This window comes from Siphateles boraxobius, unplaced genomic scaffold, assembly GCF_051911475.1.
Source record: "Siphateles boraxobius isolate OS27281-9 unplaced genomic scaffold, OSU_SipBor_1 26, whole genome shotgun sequence".
Lineage (NCBI taxonomy): Eukaryota > Metazoa > Chordata > Actinopteri > Cypriniformes > Leuciscidae > Siphateles > Siphateles boraxobius.
Genome location: NW_027508876.1, coordinates 22,138,360 through 22,161,686, shown reverse-complemented (window position 1 = coordinate 22,161,686; position 23,327 = coordinate 22,138,360). Strand labels below are relative to the sequence as shown.

At 37.5% G+C, this 23,327-nt stretch overlaps 1 protein-coding gene across 42 annotated transcripts in view; it reads left to right on the top strand.

The window, feature by feature from the left end:
• tnikb (TRAF2 and NCK interacting kinase b) overlaps positions 1-23,327 on the top strand; it is a 61,916-nt gene that overhangs the window by 25,228 nt on the left and 13,361 nt on the right. For 4 of the 42 annotated variants that reach the window (XM_077244960.1, XM_077244943.1, XM_077244951.1 and 1 more), the window contains exons 3-22: positions 570-626; positions 1,937-2,062; positions 4,917-5,027; positions 5,173-5,263; positions 7,100-7,230; positions 7,343-7,397; positions 8,114-8,192; positions 8,317-8,492; positions 10,171-10,237; positions 10,345-10,543; positions 12,475-12,591; positions 15,601-15,687; positions 16,067-16,270; positions 17,078-17,431; positions 19,562-19,726; positions 19,807-20,052; positions 21,013-21,122; positions 21,274-21,392; positions 21,467-21,564; positions 22,088-22,111. In XM_077244960.1, the coding sequence (XP_077101075.1) occupies positions 570-626; positions 1,937-2,062; positions 4,917-5,027; positions 5,173-5,263; positions 7,100-7,230; positions 7,343-7,397; positions 8,114-8,192; positions 8,317-8,492; positions 10,171-10,237; positions 10,345-10,543; positions 12,475-12,591; positions 15,601-15,687; positions 16,067-16,270; positions 17,078-17,431; positions 19,562-19,726; positions 19,807-20,052; positions 21,013-21,122; positions 21,274-21,392; positions 21,467-21,564; positions 22,088-22,111 (2,616 nt within the window). The remainder of the gene's footprint in view (positions 1-569; positions 627-1,936; positions 2,063-4,916; positions 5,028-5,172; positions 5,264-7,099; positions 7,231-7,342; positions 7,398-8,113; positions 8,193-8,316; positions 8,493-10,170; positions 10,238-10,344; positions 10,544-12,474; positions 12,592-15,600; positions 15,688-16,066; positions 16,271-17,077; positions 17,432-19,561; positions 19,727-19,806; positions 20,053-21,012; positions 21,123-21,273; positions 21,393-21,466; positions 21,565-22,087; positions 22,112-23,327) is intronic. The other 38 variants (XM_077244962.1, XM_077244945.1, XM_077244953.1 and 35 more) reach the window with 15 other exon arrangements.

Here is a 23,327-nt window from a genome sequence, read left to right as displayed (position 1 = left end):
TTCTGCTCAGATCTGCTGCGGTATCTCCTGCTATTGTCCTGAAACACAGGACCTGCTGTGCGTGCAGATGATCTGTGTCCACAGTGTCTGTTTCCCTCATTCTGGTTATGAAATGAAATTGAGCTCAGGGGAAGTGAGGAACTTAACAGGTAAACAGGAGGGAATTGGGGGGACCCGGGACAGTGATTTCCATTTCCACATTCCTTCAGTTCCTCCATAACAGTGCAACGCGCCAACTTGCATAACACTTTTGGAGGTTCATCCAATCCAAACAGAGTTGTCATCTGGTGGCATTGTAACACACACACACATGAAATGGTGCAGCCAAGAGCCCAAGATCATTCACACAGGTTTTTGGGTCTGTTTCAATCATTTTAGGAAGTGAGTGTGTGTTTTTTTTTGCTCTCTCTCTCTGCTATTACGTAATGATGGTGCCTGCCAGAGAGGCTTACGTCAACCTATTCTTCTGCCACAGCTAGATCTCATTACCACACGTTCAATAATGCTGGCATGATGTTAGTATGATACTCGTAAATTATATTTCCTCTCTCCTTTCTTTCTCTCCTCAGGGACGCCATGTCAAGACGGGCCAGCTCGCTGCTATCAAGGTCATGGATGTCACAGGGGTAAGAGCGCAAGCGGTGCAGGCCATGACAGTTTCGGTTTCGATGTCAGTTTGACTTTCACACTTTCACACTTGCCTTTGTGCATGATTTCATTCAAACACACACAAACATGAATGGGTTGTTCTCAGTGCCATTTGCACTACTTTGTCATTTGAAATGACAAAAACAAAGTACCAGGGCTGTAACCACCATAGACGTTGAAGGAGCACCATAGGGACACACATCACTCCATCAATATTCAGATTATTGGTCAACTATCTATCATGGGATTTTCCAATGCATCAAGCAAATTACCAATGCAAAAGTTTTAATTATAAGGATTTTTTTTTTTCACTAAAAGCTAAATATTGACTTTTAAAATATTTAATTAATGTTATTGTTAATAAAATATTTTTAATGTTTTTGAAAGAAGTCTCTTATGATAACTAAGGCTGCATTTATTTGATAAAAAATAAGTTAAATTATTTGTATTCATAATATTATCATTTGATATTGTGAAATATTATTACAATTTAAGAATAACTATATTTTAAAATGTATTTTTTTCCTGTGATATGAAAGCTGAATTTTCAGCATCATTACTCCAGTCTTCAGTGTCACATGATCCTTCAGAAATCATTCTAATGCTGATTTAGTGCTCAAGACATTTCTTTATTATTATCATTGTTGAAAACAGTTGTGCTTTCCTAACATTTTTCGGGATACTGTGATCAATCGAAAGTTCAAAAGAAAAGAATTTATTTGAAACAAATTTTTTGTTACATTGCGGATGTCTTTATTGACACTGTTGATCAATTTAATGTATCCTTGCTGAATAAAAGTATTAATTTCTTTAAAAACAAACAAACTCAATGACCATAAACTTTTGAACCGTAGTTCTTTTTTTAAATATTTTTGTTCTATAACCCATTACTCTGATATTCTGAAGTTTTTGATGTTAAATTACTTTTTATATAATAAAAATGTGTAAAATACTATAACTATAGGTAAGCCATTGGAAGGCTGATTCTGACAAGCATATTCAAACTATTGCTTTGTCTGAGCCTTCCAACCAGCCGGCATAGCAACAGACTCAACCAATGGCATGAGTTTGGGGCATATTTTTGTTGTTGCTAGTGGCACAGAATTGACACACTTTGCCGTGAAAAATAAAGTTATATAAATTATGTACTTTTGCTGTTAAATATATGCAGTAGTAAATCACACTGTAGAACTCGAATGTGGCAATTTCCTGACAACGACTTGCTAACAGACCAAGATACATGATATTATCAGGCTGTCTCTCAAGTGTTGTCTGTTTTATTTGACAGGATGAGGAGGAGGAGATCAAAGCTGAGATCAACATGCTGAAAAAATACTCCCACCATCGCAACATCGCCACCTACTATGGTGCCTTCGTCAAGAAGAACCCACCTGGCATGGATGACCAGCTCTGGGTCAGTCTTCACCAGTAGTAGGCGAAAAGAATCAGGGTTATTTAGTGTGTGATTGTTTCATTGTTTTTGTGTGTAGTACAGTGTTAGGGAGTAGATAGCTAAATGTAGTGATGTTAACTACATTTTAATAATAAAAGAACATACTTTTATTTTCATTTTCAGTAGTGTCAGTAGTTTAGCTGATTTCAAAACAATGTAGATTTGTCATTCAGCTACCATATATTGTTTTTAGTCATAGCACATGAAACTTACTTTTCACTGTAGCATAATTTTAATCATTTAAGATTTTTTCATCTGATATTTGTTATTTTTCAGAATTAAATGATTTCTAATAGTTTTAATTACAGATAACAACACTAATTTTAAACTAATTTTGAAGTTTTTAAGGTTTGCATAACATACCAGGAAGCAAGAACGAATGCGTTTACTTTTTTTTTTAAAAAAAGATTTTTTTTTAAAAAAAGATTTTTTTTTGCTGTTTTTGCCTTTGAGATAGGATAATATAGTGAAGACAGGAAGTGAAGTGGGAGAGAACTACGTGTCAAATCAGAAAAGTAGACTAGAAATATACCACAAATAAGCATTAAACAAGTGTCTTGTAGCTTAAGAAGCTATAGCCTAAAAATACCTTTCTCAACACTGGTAAGGTAACACTTTCCAACAGTTACCGAGTTCTCAGTCAGAAACGCAGTGTTCACACTCTGTACAGAGGTGCCAAGGCCTTGTTGTTTTCACCTCCCTGCATTGAATACAGACTTGCCATCCTCATTTCCTATGTGGTGAGCTTTGTCGTTCTTTTTGCCCAGCAACAAAAAAATAAGTGCGACACTGAAGACATTTATTTGCACAAGAGCCTCTGTCAGCACAGCTAGCTTTCATTTGGGGTCTTTGTAAGAAGGATTTCCCTTAGAGACAAAAACTGAGTTGTTGCCAACTCAGCAGTCGTGACTTTGGAGAGTCCCAGAGGCCAAACATATTTAGACCCATCTGAAGGCTGGCTCAAGAGAGCATTCAAAACCAATCGGTGTTTCAGAAATAACATCATATTCTGCTCATGAATTACATTTATTGACTTTTATTGGGCCCCAGTGGCCCCTAATGAGAACAGGGAACTCTTTATGAATGTCTTGGGAGAAAATGTAAAGGCAAAGTAGTAAAAAAACAACTGGGTTTAGAAGTTTGTATGTCACTGCCACTTACTAAAACTCTATATTAAGGTAAGGTTAAAGGGGGGAAAAAGGAACTGCTTGGCTTGAATTTATTTTATTTTATTTTTTTTATTGTAAAATCTTATTCTCTGGATTCCCCTGATTTAATCCCTAATACTTTTTATTGTACCCTTTTATCTTCTAATATAAACTGAAGTGGGAAAATGAAGTTGCCCTGGGACAGCTGTCACTTATAGATCTGGTTTCTGCTAAAAAGCGTGAATTTGTGAGTGTTGAATTTGGTGTCTAAATAAAACACAGGTTCTGCCACTTGTGAGCTGCTGTAGCTAAAATAAATAGAACATTATAGCTCAAATTATTTATAATTTGTTTTTAGTTCTTTTAATTTTTGTTCTTCAAATCATCGCCAAAGGCTGGCTTGAACTTTTCAATGGTATTTGACACCCTTGCTTTGTCCTCAAATTTAATTTCAGAGGATATTAAATGATATTATAAATATAAAGACAGAGGAAAAGATAACAGCTGTATCCCAGAGTGACTTCAATTCAAAATCTAGAAAATTGTGATTCTTTATTTATATATATACAGGTGCTGGTCATATAATTAGAATATCATCAAAAAGTTTTTTTTATTTCAGTAATTCCGTTAAAAAAGTTAAACTTGTATAGTATATAGACTCATTACATGCAAAGTGAGATATCTCAAGCCTTTATTTGTTATAATTTTGATGATTATGGCTTACAGCTTGTGAAAACCACAAAATCAAAATCTCAGAAAATTTGAATATTACATGAAATCACACAGTAATTACACAGTAATCTCATGGTCATTGAACCAGGTTTTGGTTATTTTGGCAGTGTTGGCAGGTGCAAATCCTGCTGGAAAATGAAGGAAGCGTGAAGTGCTCTGAAAGTGTCCTGGTAGACGGCTGCGTTGACTCTGGATTTAATAAAGCACAGTGGACCAAAGTCCTCTTTTCTGATGAGATCTCATTTGGAAACCAAGGTCCCAGAGTCTGGAGGAAGAACGGAGAAACACACAATCCAAGATGATTGAAGTCCAGTGTGAAGTTTCCACAGTCTGTGTTGGTTTGGGGAGCCATGTCATCGGCTGGAGTTGGTCCACTGTGCTGTCCACTCAACACAGCCGTTTACCACGACATTTTCAGAGCACTTCCTGCTTCCTTCAGTAGACAAGCTTTATGGAGATGCTGACTTCATTTTCCAGCAGGATTTGCACCTGCCAACACTGGCAAAATAACCAAAACCTGGTTCAATGACCATGGGATTACTGTGTAATTACTGTGTGATTTTCATGTAGTATTCAAATTTTCTGAGATTTAGATTTAGTGGTTTTCACAAGCTGTAAGCCATAATCATCAACATTATAACAAATAAAGGCTTGAAATATCTCACTTTGCATGTAATGAGTCTATATAATATACAAGTTTCACTTTTTGAATGGAATAACTGAAGTAAATCAACTTTTTGATGATATTCTAATTATATGACCAGCACCTGTGTATATATATATATATACATAATTGTTTTTTTTTAACTGCAACTTTTCATGTTAACAGCTCCTTAAATACAAAAGTCTGTATGTGTGACAGCGCCAATGTGGCTCTCCACTAAATTAGCATTTTTATCATTCTTGTGGCTTTTGTTGGGGTGCTGTGTCTCTAGTTGGTGATGGAGTTTTGTGGCGCTGGTTCGGTGACGGACCTGATAAAGAACACCAAAGGGAACTCTCTAAAGGAGGAGTGGACTGCCTACATCTGCAGAGAGATCCTCAGGGTGAGTGTGTGTGTGTGTGTGTGTGTGTGTGTGTGTGTATTATGGACCACTAGAAAGCTTATTAGCTTCCAGATGTGTTATTTTTGATGGGTCCCTCATTTGAACGTCTCCAGTTAAATGTAACCTCTTCATCTGGTTTTGATAGGGTCTGACCCACTTGCATCAGCATAAAGTCATCCATCGTGATATCAAAGGTCAAAACGTTTTGCTCACAGAAAATGCGGAAGTCAAACTTGGTGAGTTCACACCCCTGACGGCTATAACACAAAAACACAATGTACATTCTGCACTTTTACTAAACACTATGAATTCTACCATCTAGTTTATAAATATTAGAAAGTTATTTTGTCATTCAACATCGCAGCCGGGAAAATGAAGAGCAATAATTGTCCAACATTCCACACTTCGTTATTTTGTTAAATAAGTTGGTCATCTTGGTACCTTTTTCTTTTTGGATTTTCATTGTGAACATACTGCTCGGACCATTTATACAAAAAATGGCTCAAATGGCCTGAGGTTTTACTCAGGAAAAGTAGCAACCTAGGGGTGCACCGATATGAAAGTTTTGCTCGGTAACCGATAATTCTTTATATTTGAAAGCTGATAACCGATAAATTTGCAGATAAATCTAAATCCAAATTTGTATATAATTTTTGAGAGCCTGATTGCAAAAACAAGTCACACCATTAAAAGGCATGTCCCAAGCACACAGTTATAATGTTGTCATTATAATATTATGTAGCCTATATGACAGACTTGCACTGCACATGCTGCACTTAACTGTATTTTCCTTTTTGAAGTGATTTTCAATTATTTCAAGCAATTCAGAAGCATCATGCCAAACAGTGCGCATCTGAAATGTCTCAGGAAATAATTAATGTATCGGCTATAATATATCGACCAAATATTCTTATCGGCCTGATAACAATAACATTAAATATTAACATATATTGTCAGATACTGACATGGTGGCCGATATATTGGGCATCCCTAGTAGCATCAACGCTAACTAAACTACATTTCGTTAGTGTGTAAAATCCAGTTGCAGACTTTTTTTTCACCATTAAGTAGCAGCGTATTGTGAAAACTTGTTGATTCATGCTTTTATATTATTGTAAGCTATTGCAAAATAAGACATCTAGTTCATTTTAATGAACTAGTTAAAAAATTTGTCGTCAAAAGTTTTGGGTCAATAACATTTTTATTTGTTTTTGAAAGAAATCTCTTATGCCCACCAAGGCTGCATTTATTTTATCAAAAATACAGTAGAAACTTCAATAATGTGAAATATATTACAATTTAAAAGAACTGTTTTCTATTGTAATATATTTTAAAATGTAATTTATTCCTTTTATGGTAAAGCTGAATTTTCAGCATCATTACCCCAGTCTTCATTGTCACATGATCCTTCAGAAATAATTCTAATATGCTGATTTGCTGCTCAAGAAACATTTCATAGTTCAGAAGAACAGCATTTATTTTAAATATATTTTTTTAATAACAATGTAAAAGCCTTTGTCACTTTTGATCAATGTAATGCATCATTGCTGAATAATTTCTTTAAAAAAATAATAATCTTACTGACCCCTAACTTTTGAACGGTGAATGTGTATGTTTTTTGTTTGATGTCACCTCATTTTAGGTCCTTGTTGTTTGTGCCAGATAAATACTACTCTTTACTACTACTTTTTTTTTTTTTCAGTCAAAATATCACCCCTTTAAATAACTTCAATGTAGATCTGTTGTATCTAGCTACTTTTTCAGTAAGTACTTTGAGTTATGAAAATCTCGTAACTCCCTCAGTGTTAGTTTGTGTATGTGTGTATTTATGTTGAGGAACTTGTGACCCTCCTCTGGAGTTATTAGGGCTTGTCATTGAGTTGTTTGAGTTTGGGAGACAGTTCAGGCTGGTTGCTATGACAACGCTGCCTGCGGTGAGGAGGGAAGAGTGGCACAGAGGCAGATGGCAGAATGCACTTCATCAAAGACCTCTCCGCTCGTTACTGCACGCAGACACATTAAGGCCAAATCTTCCCGGTGTGTTTGTGTGTGTGTGATTGCGTGTTTTACAGTTGATTTTGGTGTGAGTGCACAATTGGACCGCACCGTCGGTAGGAGGAACACTTTTATTGGCACACCATATTGGATGGCTCCAGAGGTCATAGCCTGTGATGAGAATCCAGACGCCACATATGACTTCAAGGTATTTCAAGCGATTCTTAATTACGCTGTCACTTCTCACAGAACCTGATTGGTTTAGTGTGAGGGTCTTGTTTGACTTAAGGCACACATCCTAAAACATCTTTTTGTTACAGAGTGATCTGTGGTCGTTGGGAATTACGGCTATTGAAATGGCAGAAGGAGCCCCTCGTAAGTATAAAATAATGCAATATGATGTTAAAGTACCCCTATTATGATATAGTTTTGGAGTCTATTACAATAGGTTTACATGCATCCAAGGTAAAAAAAATGATTTAATTTTTTAATAATATACATTGAGGCATCACCTCTTTTCTCACAGTTTCTAAAATGGTTCAATTAAGGATTCAGTCTCCGAGAGCCTGCTCTGCTCTGATTGGTCAGATGGCCCAGTCTGTTGTGATTGGTCTACGTGACGGAAATGAAACGCCTTTTACCATATCTGAATTTCAGCTCTGGATGCTTCCTCAAGACTTATATACACAGTGATACGAACTGTAACAATGACGTTGGTTTTACCGTATCAAACTCTTCCAGTTTCAGGGTCAAAATAGATGTTCGCAGGCAGCCAATGAAGACCATAGATGGGTATTATGCAAATTTGTTACAAACCTACGCAGGTTCGAGTAGGAAGCAAGGAATTATTGACTACTCGTTTCAGGAATCGGTTCTTTTTTTGGGGAGACTAACTCCATTTAGTGCTCACATTGACCTTTGAAACTTTGCAGAATGTTTACATTCACAAACAGCTATATTACACACTACATGAAAGTTAATATCTGGTCAAGTATAATAGGGGCACTTTAAACACATGATGGGTGTATTTTCTATGAAATTTAATATGAGCACAGTGATTTCTAAATGCACACACCTGTCTGTTTCCTCAGCGCTGTGCGATATGCATCCCATGCGTGCGCTTTTCCTCATACCCAGAAACCCAGCTCCCCGACTCAAGTCCAAGAAGTGGTGAGTCAGGCAGGCCTGAACCCCACGTCATTTTGAATATACACTTCAAATCTACACCTGATGATAATAAAAAGGCCTGAGCGTCAAAACGGAGGAAAACTCAGCTGTTTGTCATTATTTGTAGGTCTAAAAAGTTCCAGTCATTCATTGAAAGCTGTTTAGTGAAGAATCACAATCAGAGACCAAGCACTGAACAGCTCATGAAACATCCCTTCATCAAAGACCTCCCCAACGAGAGACAGGTCCGAATTCAGCTCAAAGACCATATTGACCGGACCAAAAAGAAGAGAGGAGAGAGGGGTGAGTTTACTTTGTTTCTGTTTGGGCTAGGTTGAATAATATATATTTAATTGATTTTAATCAATCTTCTTTTTTATGAACCGATATTAATTCTTAAATCTCAGGCTTCTTTTACATGAACGGAACCATTATTTGTAGCACAACACCCAAGCAATAATTGTGACTTTGTTACTTTTGGTATGATTTGAGAAGTCTCAGCTTTCAAATTCTGTCAATTTGATCTTGAATTTCAAACAATACATCTCATTTTGGAGTTCTTTAATGTGGCATGACAGATCGCTGTAGTGACTCATGCGTATGAATCGTCTTTTCCTCTTTAATAGTTATAGCAAGAAATAAACATGAATGAACATCAGAAGGTATGTTGATAGATACAGAACAACTTACTGAAATGTGTCATCTCTCATGTAATAAGTCATCACTAAAACAGCTTCAATGTCCATAGCTAGATTAGGAGCATTTTGCTAAATATAATTATGCACTGTTACCTGTTCTTTATATTTCTTACCTGTAAGTGATACTGTATACTGTATATAAATTAAGTATGTTTGAATAAATTTGTCAGGAAATTTCAGCGTTTCAACGTTTAAATGTTTATTTAAAAAAAAAAAAAATTATATTTCTACTCAAATTCGTTGAAAAAGTTTATATAAAAACTGCCTTGACGCAATTGTCTAACTTATTATATTTATTTTATTATTGTTTATAATTTAAAATACATTTTATTTATTTTTCTTCTTCTTCTTCTTCTTCTTCTTCTTCTTCTTCTTCTTCTTCTTCTTCTTCTTCTTCTTCTTCTTCTTCTTCTTCTTCTTCTTCTTCTTCTTCTTCTTCTTCTTCTTCTTCTTCTTCTTCTTCTTCTTCTTCTTCTTCTTCTTCTTCTTCTTCTTCTTCTTCTTCTTCTTCTTCTTCTTCTTCTTCTTCTTCTTCTTCTTCTTCTTCTTCTTCTTCTTCTTCTTCTTCTTCTTCTTCTTCTTCTTCTTCTTCTTCTTCTTCTTCTTCTTCTTCTTCTTCTTCTTCTTCTTCTTCTTCTTCTTCTTCTTCTTCTTCTTCTTCTTCTTCTTCTTCTTCTTCTTCTTCTTCTTCTTCTTCTTCTTCTTCTTCTTCTTCTTCTTCTTCTTCTTCTTCTTCTTCTTCTTCTTCTTCTTCTTCTTCTTCTTCTTCTTCTTCTTCTTCTTCTTCTTCTTCTTCTTCTTCTTCTTCTTCTTCTTCTTCTTCTTCTTCTTCTTCTTCTTCTTCTTCTTCTTCTTCTTCTTCTTCTTCTTCTTCTTCTTCTTCTTCTTCTTCTTCTTCTTCTTCTTCTTCTTCTTCTTCTTCTTCTTCTTCTTCTTCTTCTTCTTCTTCTTCTTCTCCTTCTCCTTCTCCTCCTTCTCCTTCTCCTCCTTCTCCTTCTCCTCCTTCTCCTTCTCCTCCTTCTCCTTCTCCTCCTTCTCCTTCTCCTCCTTCTCCTTCTCCTCCTTCTCCTTCTCCTCCTTCTCCTTCTTCTTTCTTCTTTGTGAGAGTGACCACTAAACAACTACTTTTTTTGTTTCATTTGCTAATTCTTGAATCTGGATATTATAGGATATGTGACAATTTTTCTTACAACATTCCTTGTTTGAATCGTCCTTTAATCTTAAAAGTTTATATTCCTAAAAACCTTCATCTTACAATGCTGTGCTTTTTTTTTTTTCTTCAGACGAGACGGAATACGAGTACAGTGGAAGTGAAGAGGAGGAGGAAGAGCGAGACATAGGAGAGCCGAGGTACATTGACCTTTTACGCTCACACAGATACACATAAGCATGTATATGTGGGAATACTGGAGATGTGATTTACTTAACGTCTGGATTATTTAATGTCTTCCTTACAGCTCCATCATAAACATCCCTGGTGAGTCGACGCTGAGGCGGGACTTCCTGCGTCTGCAGTTGGCCAATAAGGAGCGCTCCGAAGCCCTGAGAAGACAACAGCTAGAACAGCAGCAGAACGAGGAACACAAGCGCCAACTACTGGCCGAGAGACAGAAACGCATTGAGGAACAAAAGGAGCAGAGGAGGAGACTAGAGGAGGTAAGAGGAGAGGGACAAGAAATACAGTTTATTTACTGTGGGTTTCAGACATGTTTCTAAAATCTTCAGCATATAGATTATTTGACTTTATTTTATTTTATTCTCTTCCATAAAATCCTTAACTTTTGGTTCTCAACTGGTTTTGCTGTAGGCCCCTTATTATACATTTATTATCAAGTTATGATCCAACATAATACCAAAGTTGTTTGTAAATGCATCAAAATGTATTAATAATATAATAAGCAATATGCAAAATGATTAACAACAGCAGCAGCAGACATGGATCAAATTATTAATATTCACCATATTTCCAGGTGTATTTCCAGGTGACAGATGAGCAATTACAAAATATATGGGAAGCTTTTACTTCTGCTATCCTGCATGATTATATGCTTAGTTGCATTTTATTATTTGCATTTAGCATTGTTGTTCCTTGCAACCATATCGGAACAAACAGACAGTATGATTTGCTATCGTTTCTGTCACATTCAGACACACACTTCCTGTACTCTATTGTGTGTGTGTAATGGCTCATGAGATGACTTTTTAATGTCCATGGGAGACACTGAACTATGATCAGTCCACAGGAAGGTTACCCAACATATTGAGAGTGAGGAGTTGTCGTCATGGTACAGAGCCCCTCCCCTCGATATCACGGGATCTCGCGGGATTCTCACCCTCTCCGCCATGTTGGCAGGATTCCGGCGGCAAAACAAGATTGTTTACGTGTGTTGTTAACTCGGTAGTAGAGGAGGTTCTCGCAATTCCACACTGTTTTACCGTGCCTGGAAGTCACTGCTGTGTTAAAAACTGCTCCAGTACCTCACACGATACATTTGGAAAACATAGGAAGAATGGATTACAGTTTTTTAGGTTACCGAAATGGACACAGCATCAGGGAGAGCAAGTCTCTGACCTGACGAGGAGACGCCGGATTGCTTGGTTGGCTGATGCCTTTGATAAGTTGACACTGTTTGCTGTGCCTTAACGAACATGTGCAAAAGTGTTGTTTGAGTGCCTTGTTCATTACTTTTTTATTTCTTGAAATAAATGCTTGAAACAACTTGATATGGCTTAACAATATTTATCGAGAACTGAATATATATGTATTTTTTTCGGACAACATAAGTTTCATGGACAACATAAGTAATAATAATAAAATAACAATACTGTTCTTAGTGCAAAAGAACAAATATCTTGATGCTGCTTCTCCAAATACCGCTGTTTTGCGCTTGGTGTGAGCTTGTTCCTGTAAGGTCCCTTTTCTTTCGCCTTATCTTTTTGCATTTCTTTACTTTCTTCCTTTTTTTCTCGTATTCGTAGATCCGTCTCTGTCCCGCCGAAATAATAAATGCGCGAAAATAATAAATGCGCAAAAATGAAAGAGCTCTTGAATGTTTAGTCGCGCTTCTGTGAAGTTCTGATGGCGTTGCCCCTGGCAACCGATATCGTCTCCTACCATCATGGCGGACCGGCTCAGACCCCGCCCACATCGGCACGTGACTCCTCAATCTCAATTGGGAATTCTTCAAACGTGAGACAAAGAAAGACGAAGCTCATTGAGCCAGTAGAGATATTCCCGAGTTATGTGATGTAGGGTTTTCTCAGTAGGGGAGTGAGCAGAGAACCTGTAGGGATGAATCAGGTGGCTCGGCTTGGCGTCAACCTCTCATTCAGCACATCTATCTCCCGCTGGTCCACTGTCAGGTCGTCTCTTTTCAGCACAGCTCCTGTCAGCAGCCCCTGCTGGGGAAAGACCATTCAGCATGGCTGCCTGCTCCAAATCCATTGTATTTAACACCGCCACCTAGTGGTAAAAGGACCTGCATATGCTAGTGTGAATCAGTGCCAAAAATTGGGCTCAGCACTGAGATTTATATATATAGGAATGAGAGGTTCATTAATGAGGGCTTGTGTTTATAATCTCACAGCAACAGCGACGGGAGAGAGAGCTACGAAAACAGCAGGAGAGAGAGCAGAGGAGGCGCTATGAAGAGATGGAGCAGCTCCGCAGAGATGAGGAGAGGAGACACGCTGAGAGAGAGCAGGTACATATGTACACACATCTACAATCATATATGGCTTATTGTGGATGACCAATATTTTTTGGCTGCTTTTATTAATAGTAAATCAGAAAGAGAACAAGACATGATTTGGAGGATTATTTCAGGACTGAAAATGTACAATTGTTCAGACTGTTATATATAGGTCTATCACTACAAACTAACCCATAATCCGCTTTGGGAAAAGAGATAGGGCCGCAAAACCGAGAACTGACAACTGCACGCATATGAACAGGAAGAGAAGGAATAAATTGATGTGGCGATTTCAAACACTCACACTGCATATGCTAACAAACTCCCAATGATTTAAGATGGAGACGAGATGTACTTTCTGTTAATAAATGCCACATGTATATGACAGATACCAATTAGTATTAAAGTGTCCATTAACTCATATTTTATTTGATTCTTTTTTTCAGCATTTTCTCCTCTGAAACATTCTAAAATAATGGTTTTGCTCAGGCCCCAGATTTCAATTAAACCAGATTAAACATAAAAGTTAAGTTGTTATACCCAACACAGAACCAAAGTTGTTTATCAGAAAATGTCTTAATTATAAAATTGATATTAAAAAATATTAAAATGGATTAATATGATCATGTACAATATGAAACATTTTATGCAAATATGCAGAATAACTGATTTTCAGAACCAGTTTTTGCTTTTCGACGTTTGATAGCAGTGATAACCAAATATTCATTATTGAAATGCATTTTATAAAAACACAATATTGATGAATATGTTAGTACAAAAAAAAACAATTAGAACAATGTTTCATAAGTGAAAATGATTTTTGATCTGTCTCCATGTAAACACATACACTCATTACTGCTAGGAATATGTGAGGGCATAAAGCAGACGTGCATGAAGACGGCATATATATCCATGCACTGTTTTTAAACCCTCTGTTAATCAAATGTAATTCGACATGCTCTTTGTTCTCAACTGTAACCATCCACTCAGATATGCATATCAGCCCCTCACATGCCTAAATCCCTTATTTAAAGCATTCTCTCCAGTCTATGACTCACTTCCTTCTGGGAGGAAAATGTTCTGCTGGATGACAGGCATATTTTAAGCACTCACCCACCCTTTCAAATGCAGGCCACTTGAGCCCCTGTTCTTTAGCGAATGAGCATGTCTCAAGGGCTGTGTGTGAGAGTGTGAGTACGGTATGTGTAGAGACAAATAAGAATGACTGAGCTATTAATAACAGTGAAGATTCACCATCTCTCACTCATGCCAAAAGTTATTAATGACAGTGAAGATTCACCATATCTCACTCATGCCAAAAGGTATTAAAGACAGTGAAGATTCACCAGCTCTCACTTATGCCAAAAGTTTAGTGGTTTAAGAGATTTAGCAATTCTGAAACATCATTTTAATTGGACACGCCCCTTTCCCCAAAACTCCACCCTTCAAAGATACTGTTAAAACCACTGTAATCAGAGATGGCGCAGGAGAGCAACAGCTGTTAATGAAGCTGTTAATCTCAATGTAGGCTTGTGGATTGTTAGCATATGGGACTGCCTTTTGAATTTGCAAAATGGTTAAAACTTACAAAAAAAAACATTGTTTCAGAGCCTCAGAGACAGTTGTGATATTTCGGTACACCTAATTCAGTAATATCTGTGAAGCAATAGATATTTTCTTAGTGTCTTTCCATAAAAAATGCTTCCAGTGCCTTTGAATCAACAAAGCAGAGTATTTTCTTTGCTGTCAAAGCATTTCATCGTTTCGTTGCTAATAACAGTGAAAGTGTCCTCCACAACGCTTCAGTTTAGGCACATATGATCCATATTTTTAATCTTTTAATAAAGAATAAGCCATCCGTTCAAAAATCAATGTGTCTTGCAAAATTAGCCTTTCTTTTAACACCTTTTTCTCGCCATATACCTCTTAAGTCTTTCTGCTGGGGTTTTCTGTCCAAGTACACTGCCATAAACCTGTTTTGCTCCATGATACTGTAATTTAATATGTTCACTACTGTTCAAAAGTTTGGGGTCTGCAAAGTTTTTTTTTTATGTTTTTGAAACCTCTCTAATGCTTACCAAAGCTGCATTTATTGATAAAAAAATACACTAAAAACAGTACTATTGAAAAAAGTTTTCTATTTTAAATATATTTAAATGCCATTTATTCTAGCATCATTACTCCAGTCTTTAGTGTCACATGATCCTTTAGAAATCATTTCAAGAAACCGACATTTTTACTGTTTAATATTTTGATGGAAACTGTGAGACATTTCTTTCAGTATTCTTTGATGAATAGAAAGTTCAAAAGAACATAATTTATTTGAAATTGAAATCTTTGTAGCATTATAAAAGTCTTATTCTGTCACTGTTGATCAATTTAATGCAGCCTTGCTGATTAGAGGTATTAACTTCCTTCAGAAAACATTTTTGAACTGTACTGTAAATGCATGTTAACACTATACAGATCTATCTCTTGCAGTACATAAAATATCGTCTAAATCTTAAGACGATTGTAACTTGGTATTATTCGAAGTGATATTACCAATGACATCCCATGGTATCCCCATCCATTATGAACCCACTGTCTAGAAGACCGCTCACAGATACAAGCACACTTTAGGATTTAATTGGTTTCTGTGCCGCACCTACTGTATCCCATTTTAACAGAAGTGGGTTTAATCCAAAGCAACGTTTTCTTTGGTGCAACATTCCCCTGGAGCTGTCTGGGGTTAATTGCCCTGCTCCGGGAAATTGGGATCAGGGTATGAAGTAACTCCCTAGTGCATGGATGGCTCATTCCATGGTTTGAACCAATGACCTCTAGGTAGTGAGCTCATCACACACAAGGTCACATGGGATCTATGCAGGGCAGCGAGTTATTATCAGGGTTTCTTACCTTCTGATTTGCTTGATTAATCTTTCATTGTTTCACTTAAACTTAAACTCTTTGAAGGCCCTGTCATCTCTTTTTCATCTTTCTTTCTCGCTCTCGTTCTGACGTGCTGCGCTATGGGGTTAGGAATATATCCGTCGGCAGTTAGAAGAAGAGCAAAGGCAGCTGGAGATTCTTCAACAGCAGCTTCTCCAAGAACAAGCTCTTCTGCTGGTAAACATTTCCACTATCACCTTTAAAGTACTTCCTTTCTTTTCATCTTCTGCACTTATGGCATCTGTCGGTCCCTAGTGCACTCAGAGAGAGTATCGATTGTGCGAATTGATCTGGGGCATTTGGGGTTTGTGGCAGCTCTGTTTGTTATTGCTCAGTTCTTTCGGAAATTAGACTCAGGATCCACGGCTATCAGGGCATCGGTGGGATTAGTTTATAGATCTGTTGAGATCTTCCTAACATCTGATAGCCTCCAGTTATTTTTAGGGAGTACAAAAATCTGACCCGGTTAGGATTATTTTGTTTCATGAGGAGCATCTGCTCCATATGTCCCTCAAATCTTGCTCTTTTCACCTCATTCATTCTCTGTTGTGTCTAGGAATATAAACGGAAGCAGCTGGAGGAGCAGCGTCAGGCCGAACGGTTGCAGCGGCAGCTTCAGCAGGAGAGGGCTTACCTGGTCTCACTGCAGCAACAGCAACAAGAGCCACGGCCTGCAGACAAAAAACAACTGTACCACTACAAAGACTCTGTCAACCCTAGTGACAAGCCGGCCTGGGCCAAAGAGGTACAAAAACATCTGGTTAGGACCCTTACTTGATTACTACCGTACTATCTAGGGTTGTGTGAGAATATTCATTTTCTGATTAATCAGTCTTCCAATATTGAGTCATAAAATCCTGAATGTGAGTAAAAGAAAGTATACGACTGAAACAATGGCAAGAAATGTATTTTTCTTTAGTTGTCTTCATTGACTGCATGCAAAAACTATGACGCAATTCACAATCAAATTACTCTTATGATCCTGTTCTTTTTAGTGAATTGAAAAACCTACACCACATTAGCCTGATTCACAAAACCAATTATTTTTGGTGACCTGATTCTATTTACTTAATCAAAAACATACACTGCTGCTTTAATGTTGCCCAATTCATGAGATCAATGACTTGCTGAATTAGTTATTTTAATGAATAGATTGGGGAGTTACTGGTTTCAATCTGAAATACTGCCCTGTATAATTTACACCATTAACAGAGAGACAATGTCTTTTTTTATGCAAACGAAAATGAAATATATCTAAATTAATCAGAATCTAATACAATTTAGCACTGAATCGAGAGCTTAATAATCCGAAACAAACTGAATCGGGATTCTTAATCGATACCTAGCCCTCTTGCTCTTTATCAAGATTTTATACTCACTGATTGTAGACATTATCAGACATTGTTTAATTTGTTCTTACATTTTGCTTCCTGTGAATAACTTTTCCATTGGTTTTCAGAATCCACTGGATGCTTTTTGGTTTATCGTGCTATGAAGCGGCCCTCCTTGCATCCTCAGTTTTGTGGGTCATTATCTGAACGGTTTTATTGTGCTTATCTGAACACAGGTGATGGAGAGAGCTCAGAGTAACTCCCCTCGAATCCCTCCCAAGAAGCACCATTCGTTTAACAGTCCTGGAGAAAAACGTGTCGGCCACCTTGTCCCTGCTGACCAGAACCCCTCTAATCAGCCCACGAGACCCCCCTCCTACCCAGCAGCCTCCTACTCAAGAGAGATGGAGCTGGCCGAGCCTCAGCTCAGGATAGTCAGTGGGCCGAACGTTCCTAGAATCCGCGTGTCTTGCGAGCCAGATCCGTCCCAGCTGCTCAGGATGGTCCAGCAGGATCAAGAGTCCCGGGTCCGCAATCCCGGTCGCTCCAGCAAAGGGGCTGAAATTGAGAGAGACTTATACGTCTCAAAGGTCTGCCTCCGTTAGCATGACTCCTTTTTTCGCCATGACCTAGACGCTTACCGATCTGGTCATGGTGTATTAAAGATTTAATGTGGGGAAAAATATATTTTTTCCACATTTCTATCGGGGCATTTGGATGATCACTTCTGGAATGCCTTTTCTCTGTTTTTCTCTTGTTCTTCGGGTGACACGTGTTCACATCTCCCAGTTAGTTTGGTGGATTTTCTTCAGACAGCTTCTGCACTCGCTGTCGTCTTGTTCTAATTTCCCGTAATCTTCTCTTTGATCTCACCTATCGCTCCTTTTCTTCTTACAGAAAGCTGATTACAGAGGAGCAGGGGTTTGTGGGGCGAAGATGAGAGAGGTTTGGATGTGTTGGGCAATGAGTAGCATTAGACCAGTGGCTCTCAACCTATTGAACTTCAAATACTTCCATTATCAAAGACAATACAATAGGCCCCCAAAATATTTCTGATCCTTCTGCCATAATGGCTGATCTGCTAATTTTAGAAACTAGGAGTGTCAACATATTTACATAAATACAAAAGTCCCCCCAAAATATAATTGCAGATCTGATCATTTCAGAAACTGTTGACTGAGTGTCAATATATTTACATAGTTAAATGAATTAATTATAAATCATTAAATTCCATTATCCCAATAACATAATGTTCTTAATGTGTAAACTTTGTATTGTCTTCTGTTTTTTTTTTATATTTTGGACTCATTTTTGGTTCCCCCTTGGAAGTGTGCTGAGGCCCCCTAGTGAGTCCTGGCCCCCCTGGTTGAGAACCTGTGCTTTAGGCATTGTTACAATTACAAAGGCTTGTTGATAAGGGGTGGTGTGTTACTAGTTACTCTGTTAGAGACAGTCTTCAGAGCACAATCTGTCTCTGAGTCATTTCAGATCCAAACCTCCCTTCATTCTCAGTTAAGAAATGAACATGGTTTTCTCACTAACATGTCTTTTTCTGTCTCATTGAACACTTGACGTCTAGATTGGCCATAAGCGATTCTTTTCATGTCTGGAAATGCTTGTGAATGGTGCATGACAGTTTTGAGGCTTGTTTGAATTTGAGTTAGCTAGAAACAGCTACTTTTTAGCATCTCCTTTAATATACTGGACATAATGGACTAAACGTTTCCTTTCTGTCTTTAGCTTGATGATATTTATTTTTCTGTCATTTAGTTGTATGTTTCTTCTTTGCTTATGGAGTCATTTCGATCGGGCTTGCGGAAGTGAACAAAAGATTATCTACAGTCAAGCTCAGGGAACAGGTCTAAAAATATCTAAAATGTCTTGTAATGAGGCCGTCTCCTGAATTTAGGACAAGCGGATTTTGACAAAGATTGAAAAACAATCTTGGGTGATTATGTGAATGGGAAATATGAATAGGATTGCCAGAGAGATGTCTCTGTACAACCTTCTTAAATTGCTACAGGTCTCATCACCACGTTATTAGCTGTTCTTATTATATAAAGTAAACTAATGAGCTTGCTTCAGCAAATGCACTGAATTACCATCTTTAGCCACAAAAATTGTTCCTAAAAAATCCTAAAAATCAGGGTTTATTTTGGGTTTAGAAGTAGATCCAATAATTCAGTGTCAACAGTTCACAATCTATTAATTATTTATTTCGAAAATATTAGCTATTTTTTGTTGTTGTTGGTAATTAATGGACTAAGTTCCTTTTGTGCATATATTTAAAGATGTGTACATATATACTACTGTTCAGTAGTTTGGGAATTAAAAAAAATATTTTTTTTTTATTCAGCAAGGATGTGTTAAATTGATCAAAAGAAATACAGGATATTAGAATGAAATCTAAAGGATCGTGTGACACTGAAGACTGCTGTAATGATGCCGAAACCTCAAGAATAAATTACATTTTAAAATATATTGAAATAGAAAAGTTATTTTAAATTGTAATATTATTTCATAATATAATAAAAAAAATATAACCGTTATAACAAAAATTTTTACAGTTTTTTTTTTATCAAATAATGTAGCCTAGTGTAGATCCTACGGTGTCTCATATGTACTTCGCAGTTTCGCGGCCCATTCTGACTCCCAAGCAAAGAGGAAACAGATTGGTTGTGAAGAGTTGCATGGACATTAACACCCTCTCTGTCTGTCAGGTTGAGGAACGTTCCAAGCTGAACCGCCAGAGCTCTCCTGCTCTCCAGCACAAAGTGGCCAACCGTATTTCTGATCCTTCCCTGCCTCCCCGCTCAGAGTCCTTCAGCAGTGGAGGCATACAGCAGGCCCGGACGCCTCCCATGCATCGCCCGGTAGAGCCTCAGGTACTACTTGACCTCCTGACCTGTCTTAACAGATTTCAGATGTGTTGTGAAAAACACTGACCTCAAAGTTCTTAATTCAGATGGCGCACCTAGTTTCGGTGAAGTCCCATGGCTCCTCCATGACAGGATCCCAGTCTCTGCATGATCAGTCCTCTCAGGGCGTCTCAGCCTTCCAAGAGGGGCTGTCGCCTCACCGACCCCCGATGCCTCGCCAGAACTCTGACCCCACGTCAGAAACCCCGCCCCCACCACCTCGCGTCACCAGCCGAGATGACAAATTTGACCGCAGCTCTTGGCTGAGACAGGAAGATGATGTCCCTCCAAAGGTGATAATCTGGGGTGAAATGTGTTGACTGAAGCAGTGGCTCTCAACTGGTGGATCACAGGTCTTTTCTGATTGGATCTCAGAAAGCGAAAAACCTTGCTGAATATGATTAATAATAAAAATGTAACTGACCATATAATCGAGCATATTTAGGACTATGCTAATTTAATAGGCTTGTCAATTTAATAAAGGAAGGAGAAAAATCTTTTATATATTTTGTCGAAGGCCGTGCACCCAGTCAAACAATATTTTGGCACAAATAAAAATATAAGAAAATATTTAACTACATTAAATATGAGTTCACTTGAAACAAAAGTAAACATGTTTTGAGCCATTTTTAAAAAAAATTTCCCATATTTTATTTGATTATTTTTTCATATCCATCCTTTCTCATTTAAATAATAATTGGCACAACTTGTGCAGTTTGGGGCAAGGAAATTTTTTAAGGACATTTAAATTTACTATTGTAAAAATAACCTGATCTGTTTAGTACTGTGTTGGATCGTCACTTGATGTCTGTTAGTAAAAGTTCTAGAAAATTTTGGCGCTTAAACTGATGTCATATTTGTAGTTTGTTTAGGTAAAAAAAAAATGGCTGGAGAATATGGCAAGGCTGAATCAATAACAAGGACATCAGTGCACTATTATGTACTTGAAGTATGCCCAGGGTGGGCTGCATGTCGTTGCATTCTTTTAAGATAAACACAAAACCATAATTAAATAGTGTTTTTCTGAGTATTTATACTTGGCATCACATGCTTTCAGAAAAAATAATTATTATTATTCAACAACAAAAGTTACAACAATGTCCCAATGTGAAATCTAGTTCCTGAACCAAAACCAGTTGAGATCCACTGCTAACTACATGTGATCTGGATAAAAAAATCAAAGCCTATATTTTTAAAAAGCTGTTTTTCTAAAGTGCATCTTAGTAAAGTTAACATCTGTTAACATGCTTCAGGTACCCCAAAGGACCACTTCTATATCCCCTGCGCTGGTGAGAAAAAATTCTCCTGGGAATGGACCAGGTGGACTGGGACCAAGAACTGGAGCACATCTGATCCGAGCCAGGTATATACTGTACTTCCCACACACTTTTCACTAACTTATATACATATATAATATATATTTGTGATTACTCATCTTGACATCTTAACCCATTTAACTGTAACGATCGAAATGTCAAACTCCACATCTTCCTTGTGTCCTACCATTGTCACAGTAACCCAGACCTGCGTATTTCCATGGAGTCGGCTCTCCAGAGAACCAGCAGTGGGAGTTCTTCTAGTTCTAGCACACCCAGCTCTCAGGGCGGCTCCAGTGAGAGGAACCGGGTGGGAGGTGAGAGACCCTCTGGAATATTCTCTCAGCACAGCCTCTCCAAACCAATCCTTGACGTTCAGTTGTCTCTACAGGCTCCAGTAAACCTGAGGGATCCCCATCAGTGTCCCAAGAATCCAAGCCCAAAAACCAGGAGGAGAACAGAGAGGTGACCAGACCCAGCCGACCAGCGGTGAGAAAGAGTTCCCAAAATGCATCATCATTATAGTGTAACTGTGCTTCAAATGTTTCTCCTCTGACAGGGCTGGTTTCCAAGAACAAGATACCCCTAAAATGAAAATATCTAATACTTCACTAACTTCTTTTTAAGACTTCTTAAACTAAATATCTTTTAAAAATCTGAACGGTTTTCCCAATATCTCATGGTGTTCTTTCCAAATTGATTTACCATCAATTAAAGACATATTGAAGTAAGCCCTTCAATATGCCCCTCCCAAACTTTCTGTTTCAACAAAGTACATTAATTAAAACGTGTTAAGCTATTTTATGGGGTCTTTAATATATCACCAGTAAATCAAATCTCATTTGAGCTAACCTACTCATAACCTCCAGCTATATGATGTTCACATTTGCCTCAGAGTTAAAATAAAAACTGTGTGTTTGTGTTACTAACCATTTGCTCATTTAACATTTTGTCTAATCCGTTCAATTGTTCCTCCACCCTCGGTTCTCTATTGTCAATTGCTTTTCTCCAGAGTTATAAGAAAGCCGTAGATGAGGTTAGTGACATCTTCTCACTTCATCTCTCTCTGTCCATTTTCATGCTTCTTACATTCAAGCACTCGTTCGCTGCCTGTCTCATCTATTTCTGTCACTCGCCCTCTCAAGTCTTCAATCGTTCTCTCATCAATATTTCACACCATCTCTCATTGCTTAACTCCCCTCCAATCTTTCTGTCTGTCGGTCTCGTTCACAGCTTCAGTCACCGTGTCAGTCACCATCATTTGCTGCACTTTTCTCCATCGCACCAATTTGTCAGTCGTTCACAGTGTCCGTAATCCTTGACACCATCTCAGAGGTTTCACGGTTACCTAGACAACAGCTGTTTTAGGCCAAGGAAAAGGGATTTTGTTTAAAACTTTGTTAAAAAAAGGACCCTATCATTATTTATATTATTGAAGTGATTTATTTGTGTAGTCGTTTAAGAATATTAACTTTAATCAGTAGACCTTACATTTAATTTGTTGTGAAACGAAAACAAAGCAGTGAGGGATGAAAGTACAGAGCAATTCAATGGTTTCTCAAGCAATTTTTTTTTTAATGGAAATTGTAATTATCATTCATACACGTTGTCGTATTCAGTTTAAACAGACGAGCGAAACTAATTTGTGCAAATTATTTGTAAAGCCATTCTTGCATAAATTGTCACATTCATTGGGTAAATGAATGGATTACTTTAATGATGCCTTTACTACCTTTCTGGGGCTTGAAAGTGGTAGTTGCGTAGCTGTCAATGGAAGAACAGAAATCTCTCAGATTTCATCAAAAGATCTTCATTTGTGTTCCGAAAATGAACGAAAGTCTTGCGGGTTTGGAACGACAGGAGGGTGAGCAATTTATGACAGAATTTTCATTTTTGGGTGAACTAACCCTTTTAATTCAAGCACAAATTTTCTTTAAAAATCATGAGCACAACTTCTATTACGTAAATTGATGCAACAAAATCAATGCGAAATTCTGTATGAAATTCTGTGTTAATCATTTGTAAAAATCATTCTTGTGTAAATTGTTGCAATGTCACTGCGAACGGACAAGCTAATCAAAAGTTGTTTAAATTGTCCGTAAAAAGTATTCTTAAACATGTTGCTTTAAATTCAGTGCGAGCACACAACCAGAATAAACTTCTTTAAATTGTTGGTAAAACTATTCAGATCAATCTCAGCATTGAATGTACTGTACTTCTATTCCTCAACCTTTTTTTTCATTTGCTCAAAT